At 35.2% G+C, this 17629-nt stretch overlaps 1 protein-coding gene across 1 annotated transcript in view; it reads right to left on the bottom strand.

The window, feature by feature from the left end:
* The window catches only part of PIK3C2G (phosphatidylinositol-4-phosphate 3-kinase catalytic subunit type 2 gamma), a 262575-nt gene that overhangs the window by 160338 nt on the left and 84608 nt on the right, over positions 1 to 17629 (bottom strand). The window contains exons 8-10 of the mRNA XM_026035575.1: positions 10580 to 10650; positions 5495 to 5558; positions 900 to 1022 (exon numbers count right to left, since the gene is read on the bottom strand). Coding sequence (XP_025891360.1) covers positions 900 to 1022; positions 5495 to 5558; positions 10580 to 10650 — 258 coding nt within the window. The remainder of the gene's footprint in view (positions 1 to 899; positions 1023 to 5494; positions 5559 to 10579; positions 10651 to 17629) is intronic.

Raw genomic sequence — 17629 nt, 5'->3', positions numbered from 1 at the left:
AAAGAAAGAAAGAAAGAAAGAAAGAAAGAAAGAAAGAAAGAAAGAAAGAAAGAAAGAAAGAAAGAAAGAAAGAAAGAAAGAAAGAAAGAAAGAAAAAACTTAGTATGTTACTAAATTTTTAAAAAGCTTGAAGTGGAATTTCATTACAAGGGAAAGATTTAGCAGGAAGTAAGGTTACACCAGGCTAAAATCCAAATGATTAATGGCTTGATTTTCAGATGTGCTGAGAACTTATAATTTCCAGATGCTGACTTCAAATTAATTTTTAGGTGCTCAGAATCTCTGCACATCAGGTCCTTAGTGACTAGTCCAAGGTCATAGCAAAAGGGCTGGTGGAAAAACTGAAAACAAAAACTGCCCTACAAAGTCTCTATTCTCCATTTTATAGTTACCTTTAGGAATCCCATTTTAGTGTTTTTAACAATAAAGATTACAGCTAAAATCAAATTTATATTAAGTTGGGCTTTCTCTATACAAATAATAAAAGAATTTCTATCCTAAGACATGACAATTACAGAAGAACTGTTGTTTTTATTGTTACCAGCCTATGTTAAAAGTATGAAACTCGATTACTTGGAAATGTCATGATTTGAATAATATTTGGCAAAGCTGAGATTTGCATGCTTGGTGGAAATGGAAACAACAGCCATAGAAGTTTATCAGTTAGATTTAACCATAGGACAGTGCCTCTGCTATTTAGCTTGCCACACTCTCCACAATCTTCTTTCTTTTCTTCTGCTGCCTCATCCTAATATTTGTCACAGAGGAAACAAGCAGCAAGACAGTCCAGTGGTCCATCAGCTTGATCCGTCAGAACATGAATGTCACCTGCTCAAGCTCTATTATAAAAAATAAAATAGGATGCCAGCATGCTTCAGGGCTTCAGTGCACTTTTTTACCTGTGCTTTCGCTAGCAGCACTGCACGGAGTTTCTTGACTGCATCAGTGATGTCTCTGGTTTCCACAAAGCAGAGGGCACTGCAGATTGTTTTAGCTGCCTCAATCACATTACTCACTCCATGCTGTTGATGAAGAGAAAGAAAGAAAGAAATAATAAGAAAACAAAGGCATACTATTTAATACAAGCACCTTGCTATATCTTGACAGCATGCATGCAGAAAACTGTATCTACACCTCATCATCCAAAACTCAAAACCATCATGCATCAAACTGAGACTGATAAAGCATATTGAGATTGCTAGTCATTAGTAGTTTCTCAACGACAGCATATTTTTTGTCAAAGCCCAGGTACCTTCTAGGAAGCGTGCCTTCCTGAAAATTGTGTCATACTAGGTCTTTCAGAGGCAAAATATTGGTTTGAGGTATACAAATATTGCAAAGGAATTTTTGAGGAATCTCATACTCAAATGATTCATAAACATTCTGAGGCTTTCATGCAACTGTGAGTTTATCCCCACTGTTTTCTACTACTCTTTTCTCTACGAGACGTGGCAGAGATCCACTTTCCCTAAAAAGAGTGGTTGTGACAGGCTGCATTATCTGACACATGTGTATTCAATACTTCGCAATTAGCTTTCAAATAATTGTTTTTTTTTTCCTTTTTTTCCAAAAAATCCTAAATCATGTAGATAACAAACTGAGATTTTTGAATATTACCATAAAAAACACCTAGATAAAACACCTAAAGCATACTCTTTGATTTGATAACAAAATTGCATCCCAAAGGAATTGCCATCACCATAAATATCAAATATCCTATATTTAGCAAAATAAAAAGACAGAAAAAAACAAAAAACAAAACACACACATCTTCATGCACCTGTGCATTTATGATCTTCTAAAAGCTTAAAATACATTCCCTGTACAAGCAGAAGCTCCTCTATTACATATTCTTCATGTTCCAGTATTGATATCCTTTTAGTCAGCTGCAGCATGTCTATGTACTGATAGAACTATTTATATAGCTCATCTATTTCTATGTCTGAAAAAGAAAAATTTCACCAAGATGAACTTACTATTTGTAAGTTCATGGTCTATAACTGAATTGTACTGAGAAAGCTAATACCTGTCACTAAGAAAAGTAAGCACAAAATTTGTTGAGTTTACCTGCACCATGTTTAACTGCCTTCAGTAAAATTAAAGCACTAATAAATTAGATAAATTATCATCAAATATCAGAATTCTTTTAAATGTAAGCATTTTTTTAAATATATATGTAGACTTAAAATAAATAAACCTTTCCATATTACAGGTTTTGGAGGGGAAGCAACAGGTCTGAAAACCGTGGATCTTTCTTCAGTCTGAACCTGATTCACCCTTCTGGCAAATTACAAGGAGCCTTATTTTCCTTTCTCATGTTTATTTCCTATAACTTGGATTTTTAAACTGAACTCTTTCAAATCTTCCTCTCCATGAACATACACACTGCCAATAGAAGCAGGGACTTCTAAAAATAGGATGGCTTTGTTATCACCTATAACAAGGACAAAAAAACTGTAAGTAGACAGGTTTAGTATGCAGTTGTGAAGAATACAACTGCACAGTAAACCAGCTCATATAAAAGTGTTTATGTTGATACACATATACATACAGTTTTGTACAAAAAAAAAGAAGTTAATTATTTTTTAATTCAATGTCTTTCTTCTTCATATGTGGATATGGATTATTAGCGCACACACACAGAATTTTAGGTGTATAAAATAACACATATAGAGAGAGAACTAATTTTGAGTGGAATACTGGCACTATAGGGGTACTGCTTGAATAGGGCAGTAGAGTAGTAGTATACTTCCTGACAGAAGTCGTCCCTAAAGACATAAACCAAAATGTATTTATTTTTTCCTCTCTATATTTAAAGACCAGCAGAACCTTTGAAGGATATTTTGATGCTTATTTATATGATAAATACACTACTTCATTCTAGGACTCCTACACTCACTAGAAAAAGTTATCTTCTACACTGCATAAGTTAGGAAGTTTTCTTAAATGGTGTATTTTGAGTAGATCTCAAAGTGAAGTGCATGCCAAATGATTCCCAGGGCACTCAGAATGTCTGTCTGACTCCACATGCCCTTTAGGAAAAACCTACATATTTCATTTCCAACAGCATCAATTCTATGCCAATTTTTCTTTAGTTGCCTTTTCATTTTGTAAAAGTATTATCCATCACAAAATGAGGTTGTCAATTATTCATTATTGGTTACTAACGCTAGGGACAGTGGGTTTACCAGTAGTCAGAGATCAGGAATAAGTATCTCAAGAATTTTTAACAGACACCCTTGAATGAGGGAATTTGGGGTTTCTTAATGGAAGCCCTCAAGACCTGTCAGAATAAAACTGCATGTTAAATGAGCACAAATTTAAGCATGTATATAGGCACTGAAGTTACTTTACATGGGTAACTCCCATGGGTCTGAAGTTACCAATGCACTGAGGGTGGATTGCAGTGGATCAGAAGAAGCATCCCAAGTCTCCCACTGCAATGAGTCTTGATTTTGAAAATCAACAGAATTATTTCTGTCTAACCTTGGGATGAGAAGAAGTTACAGAGATCAAAATTTAAAATCTTCTTCAATTGATTTAATTAGTCTTCATGTAAAATAAACAATTTGGAATTCAGATAATGACTCAGGAGTTCTCATTCTCTTGTTTCATTCCTTTACTATAAAGTCATGATTATAACTTATTATTGAACCGTAATTTTTCAAGCCATTTATTAAAGCAAACCAGTAACACTAGTTCTCATTATTAAAGGCTTGAAAAAATTCCATAAATTATGATACTCTTGAATAAAAACATTTGCATGGTTATTTAACATATGTCATTAACTTGCAATCCTGCTCGTTTAATCAATTCACATGAACTTTTTTCAGTGTTCTGGTGCAGATAGCATCTTGTTAAAAGTATATATATTTTATTAACTATGAAGAAATTTAGCTCTAGAGCAAAACACACATTTGTTGCATGACATGAATATTTCAGAAGTGTCCTGTCTTCCCTTTATAAATACGTTAACAATCTCAAATAATTGCCTACTCAAGATAAAAGTCTTGAGCAAAACGAAAGGCAAAAACAAACTTAAGAGAGCTCCATTTAAGAGAGAGGGTTTGAGATTACAGCTCCCTTTGCTTTTGAAATCTTTTTACTTTAGGCTCTACCATTTCAAGTGAATGTGAGTAACTAAACTCACGAGTCTTATTCAGTAAAGCTATATATATATCTAAAAAAATATATACACACAAACACACACACACACACGCACACACACACTTTGGAATTCCGAGACCTTATTTTTCCCAAAGGCTTCCATCACATGTTACATACTAAATAGTTTCCCTTTAGAGTTTGCTCACAGAAATAAATTTCAGTGAATGTTTACCCAGCATCAAAATCAGAGCCCTGCTTTGGAATTCGGCACAAGTTGACAGATCTTAAATATGTGTGCATTCTACAAACGAAGTGTAAAAGATTTGCACAAAAATGTAGACTATTTTTATCTAAATATATTTATTTACATATATACGTATATATGCATTTGTGTACATTTTTACATATGGGTGTGTTTCCATGTATTAATATACATATGCACAAATATATATGTATGTGAGTACTCACATACATATATAAACACACTTCTACAGAAACATATATTTATGCGTATACACTTTCTGGCTATTCAAAATAAAAATACCAAGAATATCCAGAAATATCAAAATCTGAACTTCATTATAGGTGACATTTATATTTTGATTTACATTAAAAAAACCCAAACCATTAGCACAATCAGTTATAATACTCTGCAATACATGCATTAGAATATCTCCCTGCCACTACATGCATATTTCTGATTTTTTTAAAACAAAAAAATTCTGTTTTCTTGACAGTTCCAACTCCTAAAAAGACAGTTATATCACAACCCAAAACTCAAAACAAATAACCATTTGGCGTCTTACAAATAAAATATATATTTGTCCTTTTGAGTTCAAATTCTGCCTAAAACAATAGTTAGCAGAGAAGATTTCCTAAGATTTCCTTCGAGCATGGAGCAGTCCTCAAAATTTTAAAAGAAAGCTTTTAATCTAACCCTTCAAACAATCTCATGCTTGAACATATATCTTAAGTAGTTAACACTTTCTTGTGTGTTTACAAAATTAGGGACAATTTTTGCTAAAATATATACTATATTATATAGTATATATACTATAACATGGTGTATAGTATACTATATATACGAGTATATATATATATGTATATCTTTGCTAACTTCCACCACTAAACTGTCAAACAAAACAGTCCTGGTTTTATTTACAGGTTCCTTTATACTATGAAACAGTCACCTTGGACATTTTAAATTGGTAGCACTTTTTTCTTAATCTCAAGTCAAATTTTATTAAAAGAATTTATAACTTTTCCAAGCCAGGTTAAACAGCTTTAATTAAAATTCTCTTTAATTTCACCTAAGACAGATTAATAATTAGATAACATTCACATGGAAGTTAATGCTTTTCTGGTATAACAAACTGAGAATAAATACCTCATTTTGCCATAAATACTCCACTTGATCTCTGTATTTCATAATAATCGAGATAAGGTTCTGCCTGGAAATCGGAAAGAAGAAAACATCAAATTAATAGCAAATGGATGGATAAAAAGAACAGGCCTTTTTCACATTTAATAATCATATATAATTTGACTAATGGTGATTTTATGGATATAATACAACTGTTTATGGACATCATGTAACATTCAGCCCAAATCACTTCACATATTGTATAAAGCTGCAGAGAATCATGCAAAACATCTGCAAAACATCTGGAAAATCTCTACAGTTCAAAAGTCCCTATTAAGTAACATGTATGAAAATGTGCATTAGTAAAAGGGGCACCATTGCCATGAAAATCATTACACTTTTTTTACTTACATTTCTGATGTTGACATTTTCAAACCATTTCAGTGGCTGCTTTTAATCTACTATTAGTTAAGGTATAGATTTATTTTCTTTGCCATTCCATCCAGTTGTGGAAAATGGTTTAACTGATATTCCTCCTGTATGGAGACCTCTGCCATGCTATAATACTGTGCTACCTTTAAGCTACAAATATGATCACAAAATGTATACACGCAGTCTGCTATGCCTCCACAAAGCATCACTAAATTCAGTAGGGTTCTTAACAGGAATACAAACTTTCTAAATCAAATTGCAAGACTGAAGCTACTGCAATAAGCCTCATCCCTTTACAACCAAAAGCTCCAACATACAAGCAGAATCAGACTTTTTAAATAACATTTTTGTCTCTTTCTGCTCCTAATCCTACTGTGCAGTGAGATTCTAGTTAATATTTCCTTGTGGGCTGGAAAAAATGAAAATGTTGCCTATTAAACCCTGGCTATCATTATTGTGCTCAGAAGCACACTTTTGAAGCCTCTTCTAGCACTGAATATTCAGCTGCAGAGAGGGAAATCTTAATTCCCACTCAAACAAAATGACTAACTTATTCCCTGCTAAGACACCATCTTATTGCATTATTGCCTTGACAGTACTTTGTGGTAGGTATCAGGTAGTATGTGAGCTAGTAAGAAAAATGGAAGTTTCAAATTTACACTCCTTCCTCAGTGTTTTTTTTTTTTTTTTTTTGATTTATTGTTTTGCTCTACCACTTTATTTTTCTCCTATATACTCTCCTTTTCATTAATATTTTCTCTCTCCAAAGGACTTGGAAGGAATTTTCCCCCAACTGCAGACTGGTAGCTGAAAATCACATAGATATCTGTTTGCTTTGGACCAAATCCAAGATTTGCATAGGATGTTTTTGTGCCATCCATCTATCCATAAGTCAGGCTAAGTGAGCAATTGGAGATTAGAGTTACAGACATCATCCAGGGTACTGTTTGCACAGCACATGGTTGGATTATCATGTATTATATGTGAAGAGAAGGAAATAGACTCAGTCTACTAAAATTTATCAAATAGAATAATTTCAGATGTTAATACCATGGTAAAATTCCCTGTAGATGCCTAATATTCACCTCCCCCTACAGATGGCTTTGCCTTTAGAGTTTTGTATTTGCAACCTTGCACTAGTCTTATCTAGCCAGGCAGTTAGTATCCTGCAGGTCCTCCGGTAATCCTGTTATATTGTAGATAATACAAGTTGTTACTTTGCTTTGAGCAACTCTCGAGGCATTATGTCTTTTTCATAATATTTCCAAACTCAGAGGTAATTCTACATGTAAGATTCTAACCCCACTGCCTTGACGTATACATGTAAGCATGGTTGTTAACATCCTTGGACTAAATAGACTTTTCAGAAAAAATTCCTAAGTTATAATACTAATTCAAAAATCTAGTGTGTTTCCCATCATTTTATCTCACTCTAGAGAATTTTATTTATAAAGCAGCCATAATTTTACATTAGGAAAATACATAGGAAAAACATGTCAACAAAAAATGATCGGACTATCTCTATGACTACTATTCTGGATCTTTGGCTGCTAGATAATTAATACTCATATGTAACATACAAACACATCTCTGATAAATGTGTATACATAGGGCAATGGTAAATAATGCATGAACATTCAAGTGTTTCTTTGGGAGGGTCCCTTGGATCTTTCAGCACAGTATATAGTAAAAGATTTTTGAAAAGAAAATCATCAATAACTTAGGAGAGTCAGTTTTGGATCCTGGCTGGGCTATTTGGGAGAAAGCAGAGTCACAAACAGTGAACAGATACAGCACTTATTTTTTTTATTTTCCTGGCAGTGGCACCCTCTGTGGAATATTGCCAGGTTTCCTTTCCAAGGGGCCATTTATCACCAGGCTGCCTAAACAAGCTCTGCCTAACTGCAAGTGTCAGATTAGCCACCATGTCATATTTATTGTCAGCTTGATGTCAGAGATTATGGGCCAAATTCAGCCCCACTACAATAAGTACAGTTCTGCTGACACATTTGATGATTTACATTAGGTTTGATTTTCAAACTATGACTATCAGTGAAAGCAGCAATGCAGATGCGGCTGGTTTCATTTGTTATACACTTGTCTGAGACAGCAGACATAAACAGAGATCTAGATATAAACAGAGATCAGGCTCCAGTTTGTTCTTTTTTACTTCATTTCAAGAAAGCCAAAACAATCCTTTTCCCTTCCCTGCTGGATCTAAGCAGATGGTAACCATCTCATTCAGTAGGTTCTATAAGACACTGATGTTTGTATGCTACCATCAGAAATGTAACTGCAGTACATTGAGACAATCCTGAGCATTATTTAATTTAGCTAACCTAGATGCTCATAGCTCTGAAGATACAACATTATGAGAAGGTAATCTGCCACCTTGCCATATGCCAAGCAGATTTGTATAGCGTGTATTCAGGCCATTCCACTACCTCTCCATAGCTGTTGCACTCCTCTCTAAATATAAATATATGATGTGCTGCAAACGTACCTCCCAGTACAGAAGAGGCACGAAGACGTGACATGTTGTATCCCACACTGCTGTTATGACAAGGTGTGGTATTGCTGACTGACCTACCCACAACAACAAACATATATACACACACACGCACACACTGTGGCAGCTGTTTACAGGAATAAGAGCTCCTCTTCACTGTAGAGCTCACCTGATTCTAACTTTGGTGATACTTTAAATTCAAGTCCTCTCTAAGCATAAGTGTGCCAGGGCTTTCAACTCAAACTAGTTGACTATAATGGGGAAAAACAATACATGAACACGGCTGAAGAAATTTGCTTGAAGGAGTGATTTTTAATTGCTATGTTAAGAAGTGCAGAAAGGCTTATGCTCACAACACTTGGGGCTAGCTGAGAGAAACAGTCATGTACACACTGCACCACATTCACTGAGAGTCTTCTCCAGCCCCACTGTAGATCTAATGGTCTACTAAGGCATTAAGGTCTTCATTCTTAAAAAGAGTTTTCAGTTTAAAATGCCCAACCTAACTCAAAGAGTTTCTGTATCATGACATGGAGTGTGTGCAATGCATGCCCCAGAGTGAGTCTTGAGCACATGGAGAGATGTTGATGGCACAGGTCCAACTGCAAGGACGCTAAGACTCTGACAAGACAGGGAGCCCTGCGAGGCACAGGATGCCATGGACACAGCCTGCAGAAAGCAGCCCCTGAATAAACTAGCTCCACATATAATCTGTTCTCTGTTTGCCTTGCTATTTTTTGAACCTATGAAAACTTTAATTATCCTGATGTGACATGGCAAAGATCTCCAATGCTTTATTAGTTCTAATATAAAAAAATGCCTACTCTTGCATGTTTTAAATCTAGTACTTTCAGCTGGTGTTGCCTTATTCCTGCACAGCAAGATACAGTGTATTATCCTTTTCTATGCACATTCTTTGAGCTCCGCATAGCTTTTAGAGACTTTTCTCGATGAAATAGCCATCTTCTACTAGCTCTTGATCAGGATGAAGAATCTTAGGTTATTTATATGTTTTTCACATGGAGGGCATTGCATGCCTTTGTTCATTCTCGCTCCCCTTCACTTTCTCAAATTGTATTACATCCTATTTGAAATGGGAGAACTAGAACTGCATGCAATATTCAAGATACATATACACCATACATTTACACTGTGACATAACATAGTTTCTTGTTTTTTCTCATTCTTTCGTAGTAATTCCAACCATTTATTTAATATTTCTAGCAGCCACCGTGCACCAAGCTGACTTTCAAAACTATTTATTATAAACCTAAGAACTCATTCTTGGTGGCAAAAGCCAACACAAGACCATGTGATATACATTTATCTTCTCAGAATTTATCTGCCATTTTATCACATAGTCAACTCAGTAAAGTCCTTCTACAATTAATGACTGGCAGCTCCTGCTTTTACTACCCTGCATATTATAGTCAGCAAACTTTTTTACTTAACTACAAAGCTTTTTCTCCCCTCAGCTAGTTTAGTAATGAATTTGAGAGCCTGGGACCTGAGCACAGGTATTTCCATGCCCTTGCTGCTGGAGGCATTTTTTTCCCACTCATCAACAATCCTTGGGACTTGTAAGAAAAAGTGAACAAATGTAGTTCTGCCTTTACTTTTTCAGTAGTTAGTTAAAAAACAATGATTGTACTTGTAGATGAAGGAAGGAATTATTTATTACCTATGCTATTTGTTGTTCATTGTCCTACACTATCAGAGAAAAATCTTGTCATGTACTTGATTTGAAACTCAACAACTTTTATCACATATTCCCTTAGAAGATGCTCTTGACTATGCAAAAGGTCACATACTTTATATCACAAGAAATAAGTGTGAATAAACGATGCATATAGAGAACATATGATTGATTCAATCCTTTTGTGGTAGGGAATAAAATAAAAAATTGGGTCATGCGCTTAGGAAACCAGGTGGGTCTTCAGTGAACATTAGAGAGACATGCACTTTATGAACTTTATGAACCATAAGAACTCTAATGAAACATTCACAGAATTAGAAAGCAGAGAATTGGGAAAAAATATGCAAGTTTATAAATAGCCAGTAATTTCTGACATGCAACCAGTAAGGTCTGCAAGCACCTGTAGAGAATTCTCCTATGGAGAATACACACACAATGAAACACAGATATTGCAAAATACTCATGTTCTTACCGAGTCAGTCTCCAAGCACAAGTATATTCCAACAGCTGATTCACACTGAACTGTCTTTGGTCATCCTCATGCTATGAAAGAGAAACGTATAATGAGATACTGTGATTTGGAGAATGTTCACGATAGATCTGCTTTTCTTTTTCTTTTTCTTTTTCTTTTTCTTTTTCTTTTTCTTTTTCTTTTTCTTTTTCTTTTTCTTTTTCTTTTTCTTTTTCTTTTTCTTTCAACATGTTCTTTTAGCAATTATTTCCTTTCAAAGTGTTGGTCTGAGATTTTATTTCATGACTGTCTCCTATCATATTGGCTTGTATTATACAGATGGCCACAAAAAAAATTATCCCAGTACTTGCTTCCATTACATAAAATTGAAGTTTGTTATGCTTTAAGATTACAGTAGGGCCTTACTAAGCCCTGCTTCTGCTTTCTTTTTACAGATGGCAATAGACATCCTTCTTCAATAGCAACGGACACAGGACATCAAGCAGAAATGACTTTGTATGCATAACCTGATTTCAGCTTTGTTTCCTAAGAGAATAAAATGAGGAACATTGCATCATTCTGTGCAACCTCTTCAAAGAGACTTATCTCCCCTCATTTTGCCTCATTTGACATATTCTGCAGATGAGATTAATTCACCCTCAGATGTAGTCTTTTCTCTATCCTTGTGAACTTGTGGCCCTCTGATGCCTTAACTCCTTCTGCTCATACTATGGAAGCTCAGCCCATGCCAGTCATGTACTGTCTGCTTGTAGGCACCACCCAGAGTGGAAAAAAAACTCCTTTGTTTTTTTTTACTGATTTAATTTCACACAATAAACAGGATTTAGAAAACAGTATAGCACAATCCAGTACTGATATGTTTCAACTTTATGACTTTTTTCTTTAGACAGAATTCATAACTAAAACTTTATTTTCCATCTAAAATCCCACTATTTTACCTGCTGTGCTGAAAAAAAAAAGAAAAAAAGCCTTCTATTATTTTGAATGCTAGTGTATTTGAATACTGAAAGCTTGTTGGGAGCCCCTGTGACCACACTAGTAGTTTTCACTAGGTAATTAAAGGGCAGTAGCGGTCTGAAGCAAATATCCTTGAGCAATTCGTGTTTCTGATATTGTTCGGTTCAAGTTAAATATGAGCGAGTGAATGAAGTGAATGATATTCATGAGTGAATTAATTCAAGCTAATTCTATTTTAGATTGCCACATAGAGAATTTGCAATAGCATCAATTAAGGAGCGAGGCTTTTTGAACCTGAAACATTGCTGATACGCTAAACAGAACTTCCATTTAAAGAGTTACTGTCTATTTAGCAGCAGTAAGTGAAAGATGAATTAAGGTGAAGGCAAAAGGAAAGTTCTCATGCATTAAATCTTGAATATGTGCATCTTAAAACTAACCTCTAAGCTTCATCTGCCTTGGCTTTTGAACTTAGAGGGACACCTCTGCTCTTTATTTCAGTGTATTAGAGAGAGAAAGCATTAAATGTTATCACAGAGCAGTATATAGTGTATTTGGAGGACAGGATGCATTTAGGAGTAGATATTTTTTTCTTAGCTGACTTCAGAATCCGTCTTGGGTCCCATGAGCTGCTGCTACAAATATGATTACAAGATTACAAGACATACAAGAATAGCTTATGGATGCCAATTTCTTGAGAGCAGCACTAATTGTGCTCCCAGGACTCTGGCCTAATAATTGCATCTTTCTCTCTCAGTTCACAGCTCAAAATTGTCTTCTCCCCACATCACAATCCATCACCTTTTTTTTTTTTTTTTTTTTAAGAGTTTAGTTTAATGCTTTCTTTATTTGTATTAATGTGGTTGATGCAAATTTCTGTTTTGGCCACCTTCTCTGGAGCAGTGTGAAGTTAAAAGCTAGTATTCCACATTTCTTTTGCACTTCAGCTTGCTGAGATCCCCTTTACTGCCTGTTCTGAAGTTTCTAATTTCTCACTTTCTCCCCTGCAGTGCTATCATGATAAGAAATGTGCAACTGAAGAAGGAAATAGCACCAGACATTTCGTACTTACTTTCTATGATACCATGGATTTGGATTTGCTAATTCTAGACAGAGCAACAATCCAACACATGTACCTCGAATGCCAGAAAATACCCCATATTTTTTAAAAATCTCATTACCATGCATGTGAGCAGTGCAAGTGCTCTGCAAAACCTACCCTACAGTTTTGTAAAGATCTTGGAAACAATGTAAAACTTAACGAAGGATGGAAGGCTGGAGTTTAGAAATAAAATTACAGATGTATGTTTGACATGAATCCATAAGTGTCACAGGATCTGATGAAACATGGCAAAAGGTGGCTGAATGTGAATCATTTAGCACATAAATACATATGGGAGATGATTATATAAAAGATGATTAAATAAAAGATGAAGGCATTGCTATGCTGCTTTGATTCTGGTAAGCCACATCCTTAAAAGAGATTTTTACCAAGTAACATTTCTGAAACTTCTGAATTCTACAGGATCTTACAGATTACAGTGCAAATTCTTCCAAAGAAAGAGAAAATTCACAAAAATTAATGGTAGCTGCACATGTACACAACTGCCTGAAATCTTAAAGTCTCTGCCTATCTTTTTAAGAACACACCATTTTCCCCATCTTTTTCCATCAGGTGAATTCAGTGGGAGGGAGGATTACTTTTCGTAAACTGTTTATAAATCTGTGTTTTTCAAGTACCCTGTAAATGAATCAATCTGCAAGTTTCAGAAAACAAACCAAGAAAAAAGAAAAAAGTATTTTTTAGCATTTATGACCCTAATCTAGACTACCTTTGATTCTTGAATTCAGTGTGAGTCTCAGAACATCCAAAGAGATGTTTGGATCCCTGAGCTGGGATCCAAACCCAGAGCTGGGTACACAGGAGAGGGAACATTGCACTTCTCAGAGCACCATCACCCGTGTCTTTTCCGTTAAGGCTTCCTCCAAGTCTGACAGACGTGAACACACTACCGTGAGCAGGACCCTTCCTTTCAGATACAAGTGCCCTGTTGCAAGTGCTCCCTGGAGCTGAATGAAATCTTTGGGTCCATGGCTCACGGTAGCATGAGCTGCTAATGTTCCTTGCTATTATTGGTAACCTGAAGTAACTCAATAGCCTGAAGCTTTCACAGCATGTCAGCTATCATAAAGAGGTGATCAATAATTCACTTGAACATTTCTTAAGGTATCGCTATTCCTTGTTAAGTCCCATTTTAAGTTATTAATTTGTGTTTCACAAATTCTTTGAGACAACAAGTTGTGTTCCAGTGGCCTGAACACCACTAATTCATCTTCCAAGCTTGCTACCTAACTGAAATATGGCTTTGAAGACTATTTTTGTTTCTTTCTTAGTAATTATTCTACCTGGTAATTGTTATTATTTCTGAAATGTGAAACGTCAAGAGGTGCTTACTCTGCTCCTGGCCTCCACACTGCACTGCAGTATATTAAACCTCGTTTAGACCTGTCAAACTACAGCAGTGATGAAGCAGCCTTTGAGCATACTAACAGGACATGAAGCATTTTCACAGTAGCACAATTTTAAAGCACACTTAAACATGGACAAATGACTTCTTAGTATCTGAGATGGTTCACTGTTCCTATGAATAGGACACCAATTCAAATAACGGAACACCACTTCTTATCATGATGGACCACTGACTTCATTTTTCTCAGTTTGTGATTATGCTCGGAAGTTAACAATTAACCTGATATCTCTGTTAAAATACTGGCATTGTTAAGACATCTACTACTAGTAGATATGAAAGTAAAGACGTTTGGATTCTCAAGAAATATCACTTACTGGCTGCTTTTGTCCAAAAAAAAAATACAAGCAATGTTCTTAAGGCAGCAGGTTTTTTGCTGCCACACCACTATAAACATTCATGCTTTACACAGATATTAAATATGTGAGGACAGCTCTGAAAAATATAGGCCTCTTGGGTTAGACAGAGCTCTGTCTGGAAATGGTGTACGAATGAAGGTTTTACTTTGTGCTGTTTCACTGTGCATCTCTCCCTAAACACCACCCTCTAAGGAAGGTAACATCTTTTTTTAACCCACTAAAACTTGTGGAGGTTGCACTTATGGTTACCCCTTAGGGGAGGAAAAAAAAAAAAAAAAAAAAAAAGCAGTAGGTTAGATGTGAAGTACAATGTCAAAACACATCTAGTGTTCACCGCTCAGAGTACTGCACAACTGTGTCTGTAAACTGGATCGTAATTTGACAAAAGGACTATTGTATTTTTTTCCACATTTATTGTCATTCTCAAGATCTCAATGCATGGAGAAAAATCTACACGATGTAGAATTTACAGTTATGTCTGCAGAAGCTCTTTGTCTGGTTAGACAATATAAAACTTACCTTCAATATGTTTTCATAATATAAAGATAACCTTATGTACAGGCTTTCTAAGGAGGCTTAGCAATAATCTAGCACCTTGAAAATTCAGGTATTAAAAGGCTTTGTTCAAAAGTGTTATGGATGATAAACCTCACATCTCAAAAAATCAAAATCAATTTAAAGGTCATTGACTGGCTCAAGAGTTTGTGATTCTGTGAAAAGCCCCAGGCCAAACTCCTTGCTTCTAACTCTTCCTTCAAGAGAATATTTTTTTGGATACATTGTAACACAGAATACCAGCTACCCACAGAAGGAAGAAAACAAATACTCCCTTTTAAAAGTCGTTCAGTTGTATTCACAAAACAATTGTAAATATTTAGTTATTGCCCAAATTTTATGAATTTCATTCTTTTACTGTAATTAAACAGATTATTTTAGTAATTCTTTACTGAGTCCACAAGTTTCACAGAAATTAAGAGACACAGTAGGTAATTTATTAGGAAATCTGGAGTTGAAAGTCCTGAATGAAAGGCCTGAATGTCACTGTTCAGTTTTTCTTCATGGCCTCTATTAATATTATGGTTCATGAAAGTTTCCAGTGGCTATGGAATTAAAATATAGTAATAATAATATAATAATTATTATTATTTATATTCAGAGTTTCCAGCTCTCAAACCAGCTGGCAATCTGATCCAGAGATTAAAGTCCACTTAAACTCTGAACCACAAGAAATTAGTTAATAACTAAAAATATCAGATCATTGCCCTTCTTGCTTTCTGTATGTATTTCTATTGCCTCTCAAGGACAACTGGCTATTAGACTCAATATAATCAGTAATACAGCTCTGATATAGAAGCCTAGAAATACTTTGAAGACATGGTGATACAAGAGCAATAAATTATTATTCACCATATGCAGTAGGCAGAGAGAAATGCATGCATCATAGTATTAATTTTAAATAAATGTCTGCTCTTTGATCAGCATTTCAGTTAAAAAGAGCAGGCACACAGAACTGATAGATCCTTCTACCTGCTTACGGGTGAATAGCTTGGTCAAAGGGTTAATTTTTAAGAAATTACCCAAAATCTTAATTCCTAAACTCTATCTTCACATTACTGAGAAAGGTGAAGTCAGTATTCCTTGGATATTACCTCTTCTCTAGGCATTGTGCAGTATGGGACAATTATGCTGTCATGAATAATTATGATTTGTGTATACCAAGAGCTATTTTTAAATACACATCTTGATTTCAAAGTTGCTACATAAGGTAAGCAAGAATGATTAGGATGACAGTCTCAAGATGTAAATTAGACTGCAAACCATATTATTTTGAGGATATATAGTATAGCAGAACAGTAGATAGGTAATCTGCTCTATATTTTAGGCTGTTTTAGTTTGAGTGCACAGTAATTTGTAGAAAACAACTAGCTTGAAATTAGAAAACGAGATTGTTGGGGAGTTGTTTGAGGTCTCTTTTTAGGGTATGCATATAAATAATAACTCCACTGTATGTTGTACACATATAAGTAACAAATAGTACTGTAATCAAACTTCTAACTCATGTTAACGATTTCTCAGGGCAGGATGCACTGGAAGTCTGCAACTGGTCAACAGTATATATTATTCCATTTCATAGCTTGAGACATTGACCTAGAAATGCAAGTGACTTTTTTTATAATTACACAGTTACATGCATTCATAATTATATTTAATCATCTTCATGCTACTCCTCCCAAGCCCAGTTTTCTTTGGCACCCAGCTTGCTTTGGCACCACTGCATGGAAAAATCTAGTCTTCCAGACCGTTAAAAGAGAATGCCTTGTCACAGATCAAAGACCAAAAAGGAGTATGAAAACTGTTTAATCTCATCTCCTGTTTAATGCAGACAGTAGAAATCACCCAGTGATTTCTGCCTGGAGCTCAACGACTTGTAGTTCAATGATAAAAAGGTATCATGGCAAGACATAACTAATTCCATTGGTGACTGAACATGAATATTGTTCTTTTTTGTGGCTGGGATGATACAATGTGTGGATGAGAAAGGACACATGGGATGGATACTTGCTCACCTCCTTCTGTGGGCATATTCATTCTTCAAATCATTTTCCTCTAGATTGACAATGCGCAGCTGGCAATTCACCCATCTGAATCATTGTTGCAGAGCTGACCTGGCAATGAAAGCTTCCATGTTTCCTAATTTACTTTCTTCTGAGCAAAACTAAATGAAGTAGAATCAATGGTTTTCAAAAATAAATAATGAATATTGTCAGTGAAGAGGGCAAATAATTTAAGCCACTACTGAATGCTGTAGAACTTCATTATTCCACTTTTATCTATAGAATGGCTAATGTTTTCAATAGAAAAAAAACCACACATTTTGCTTCATTATAGTTTCTTTTCTAATACTCTTAAGTTACATATTGCACTGAACCTGATGTTTTTCATCACGACACACAGCAGAAATAAGAAGAAAGCCCCTATTCTATTAGAAATCTGTTATCTGACCTATATATTGACAGATTCAGGCTGACAGTATTAAAACTTAAAGCATGTAATTGGAACTAACTGAATAAAGTCAACCACCGCCAGTGAATAATGCCTAGAACACCAAAGCTTCTCCTGCACAGTGAAGCTTGTGTTGGAAGCAATTCAAGCTGGACCACAGGGAATAAAGCTCACACTTAGGAACATAGATCAGTGTCACTAAA

Source organism: Nothoprocta perdicaria, unplaced genomic scaffold, assembly GCF_003342845.1.
Source record: "Nothoprocta perdicaria isolate Ctin4 unplaced genomic scaffold, notPer1 scaffold_161, whole genome shotgun sequence".
NCBI lineage: Eukaryota > Metazoa > Chordata > Aves > Tinamiformes > Tinamidae > Nothoprocta > Nothoprocta perdicaria.
The sequence above is the reverse complement of the archived record's forward strand: the minus strand, read 5'-3'. Positions and strand labels throughout refer to the sequence as shown.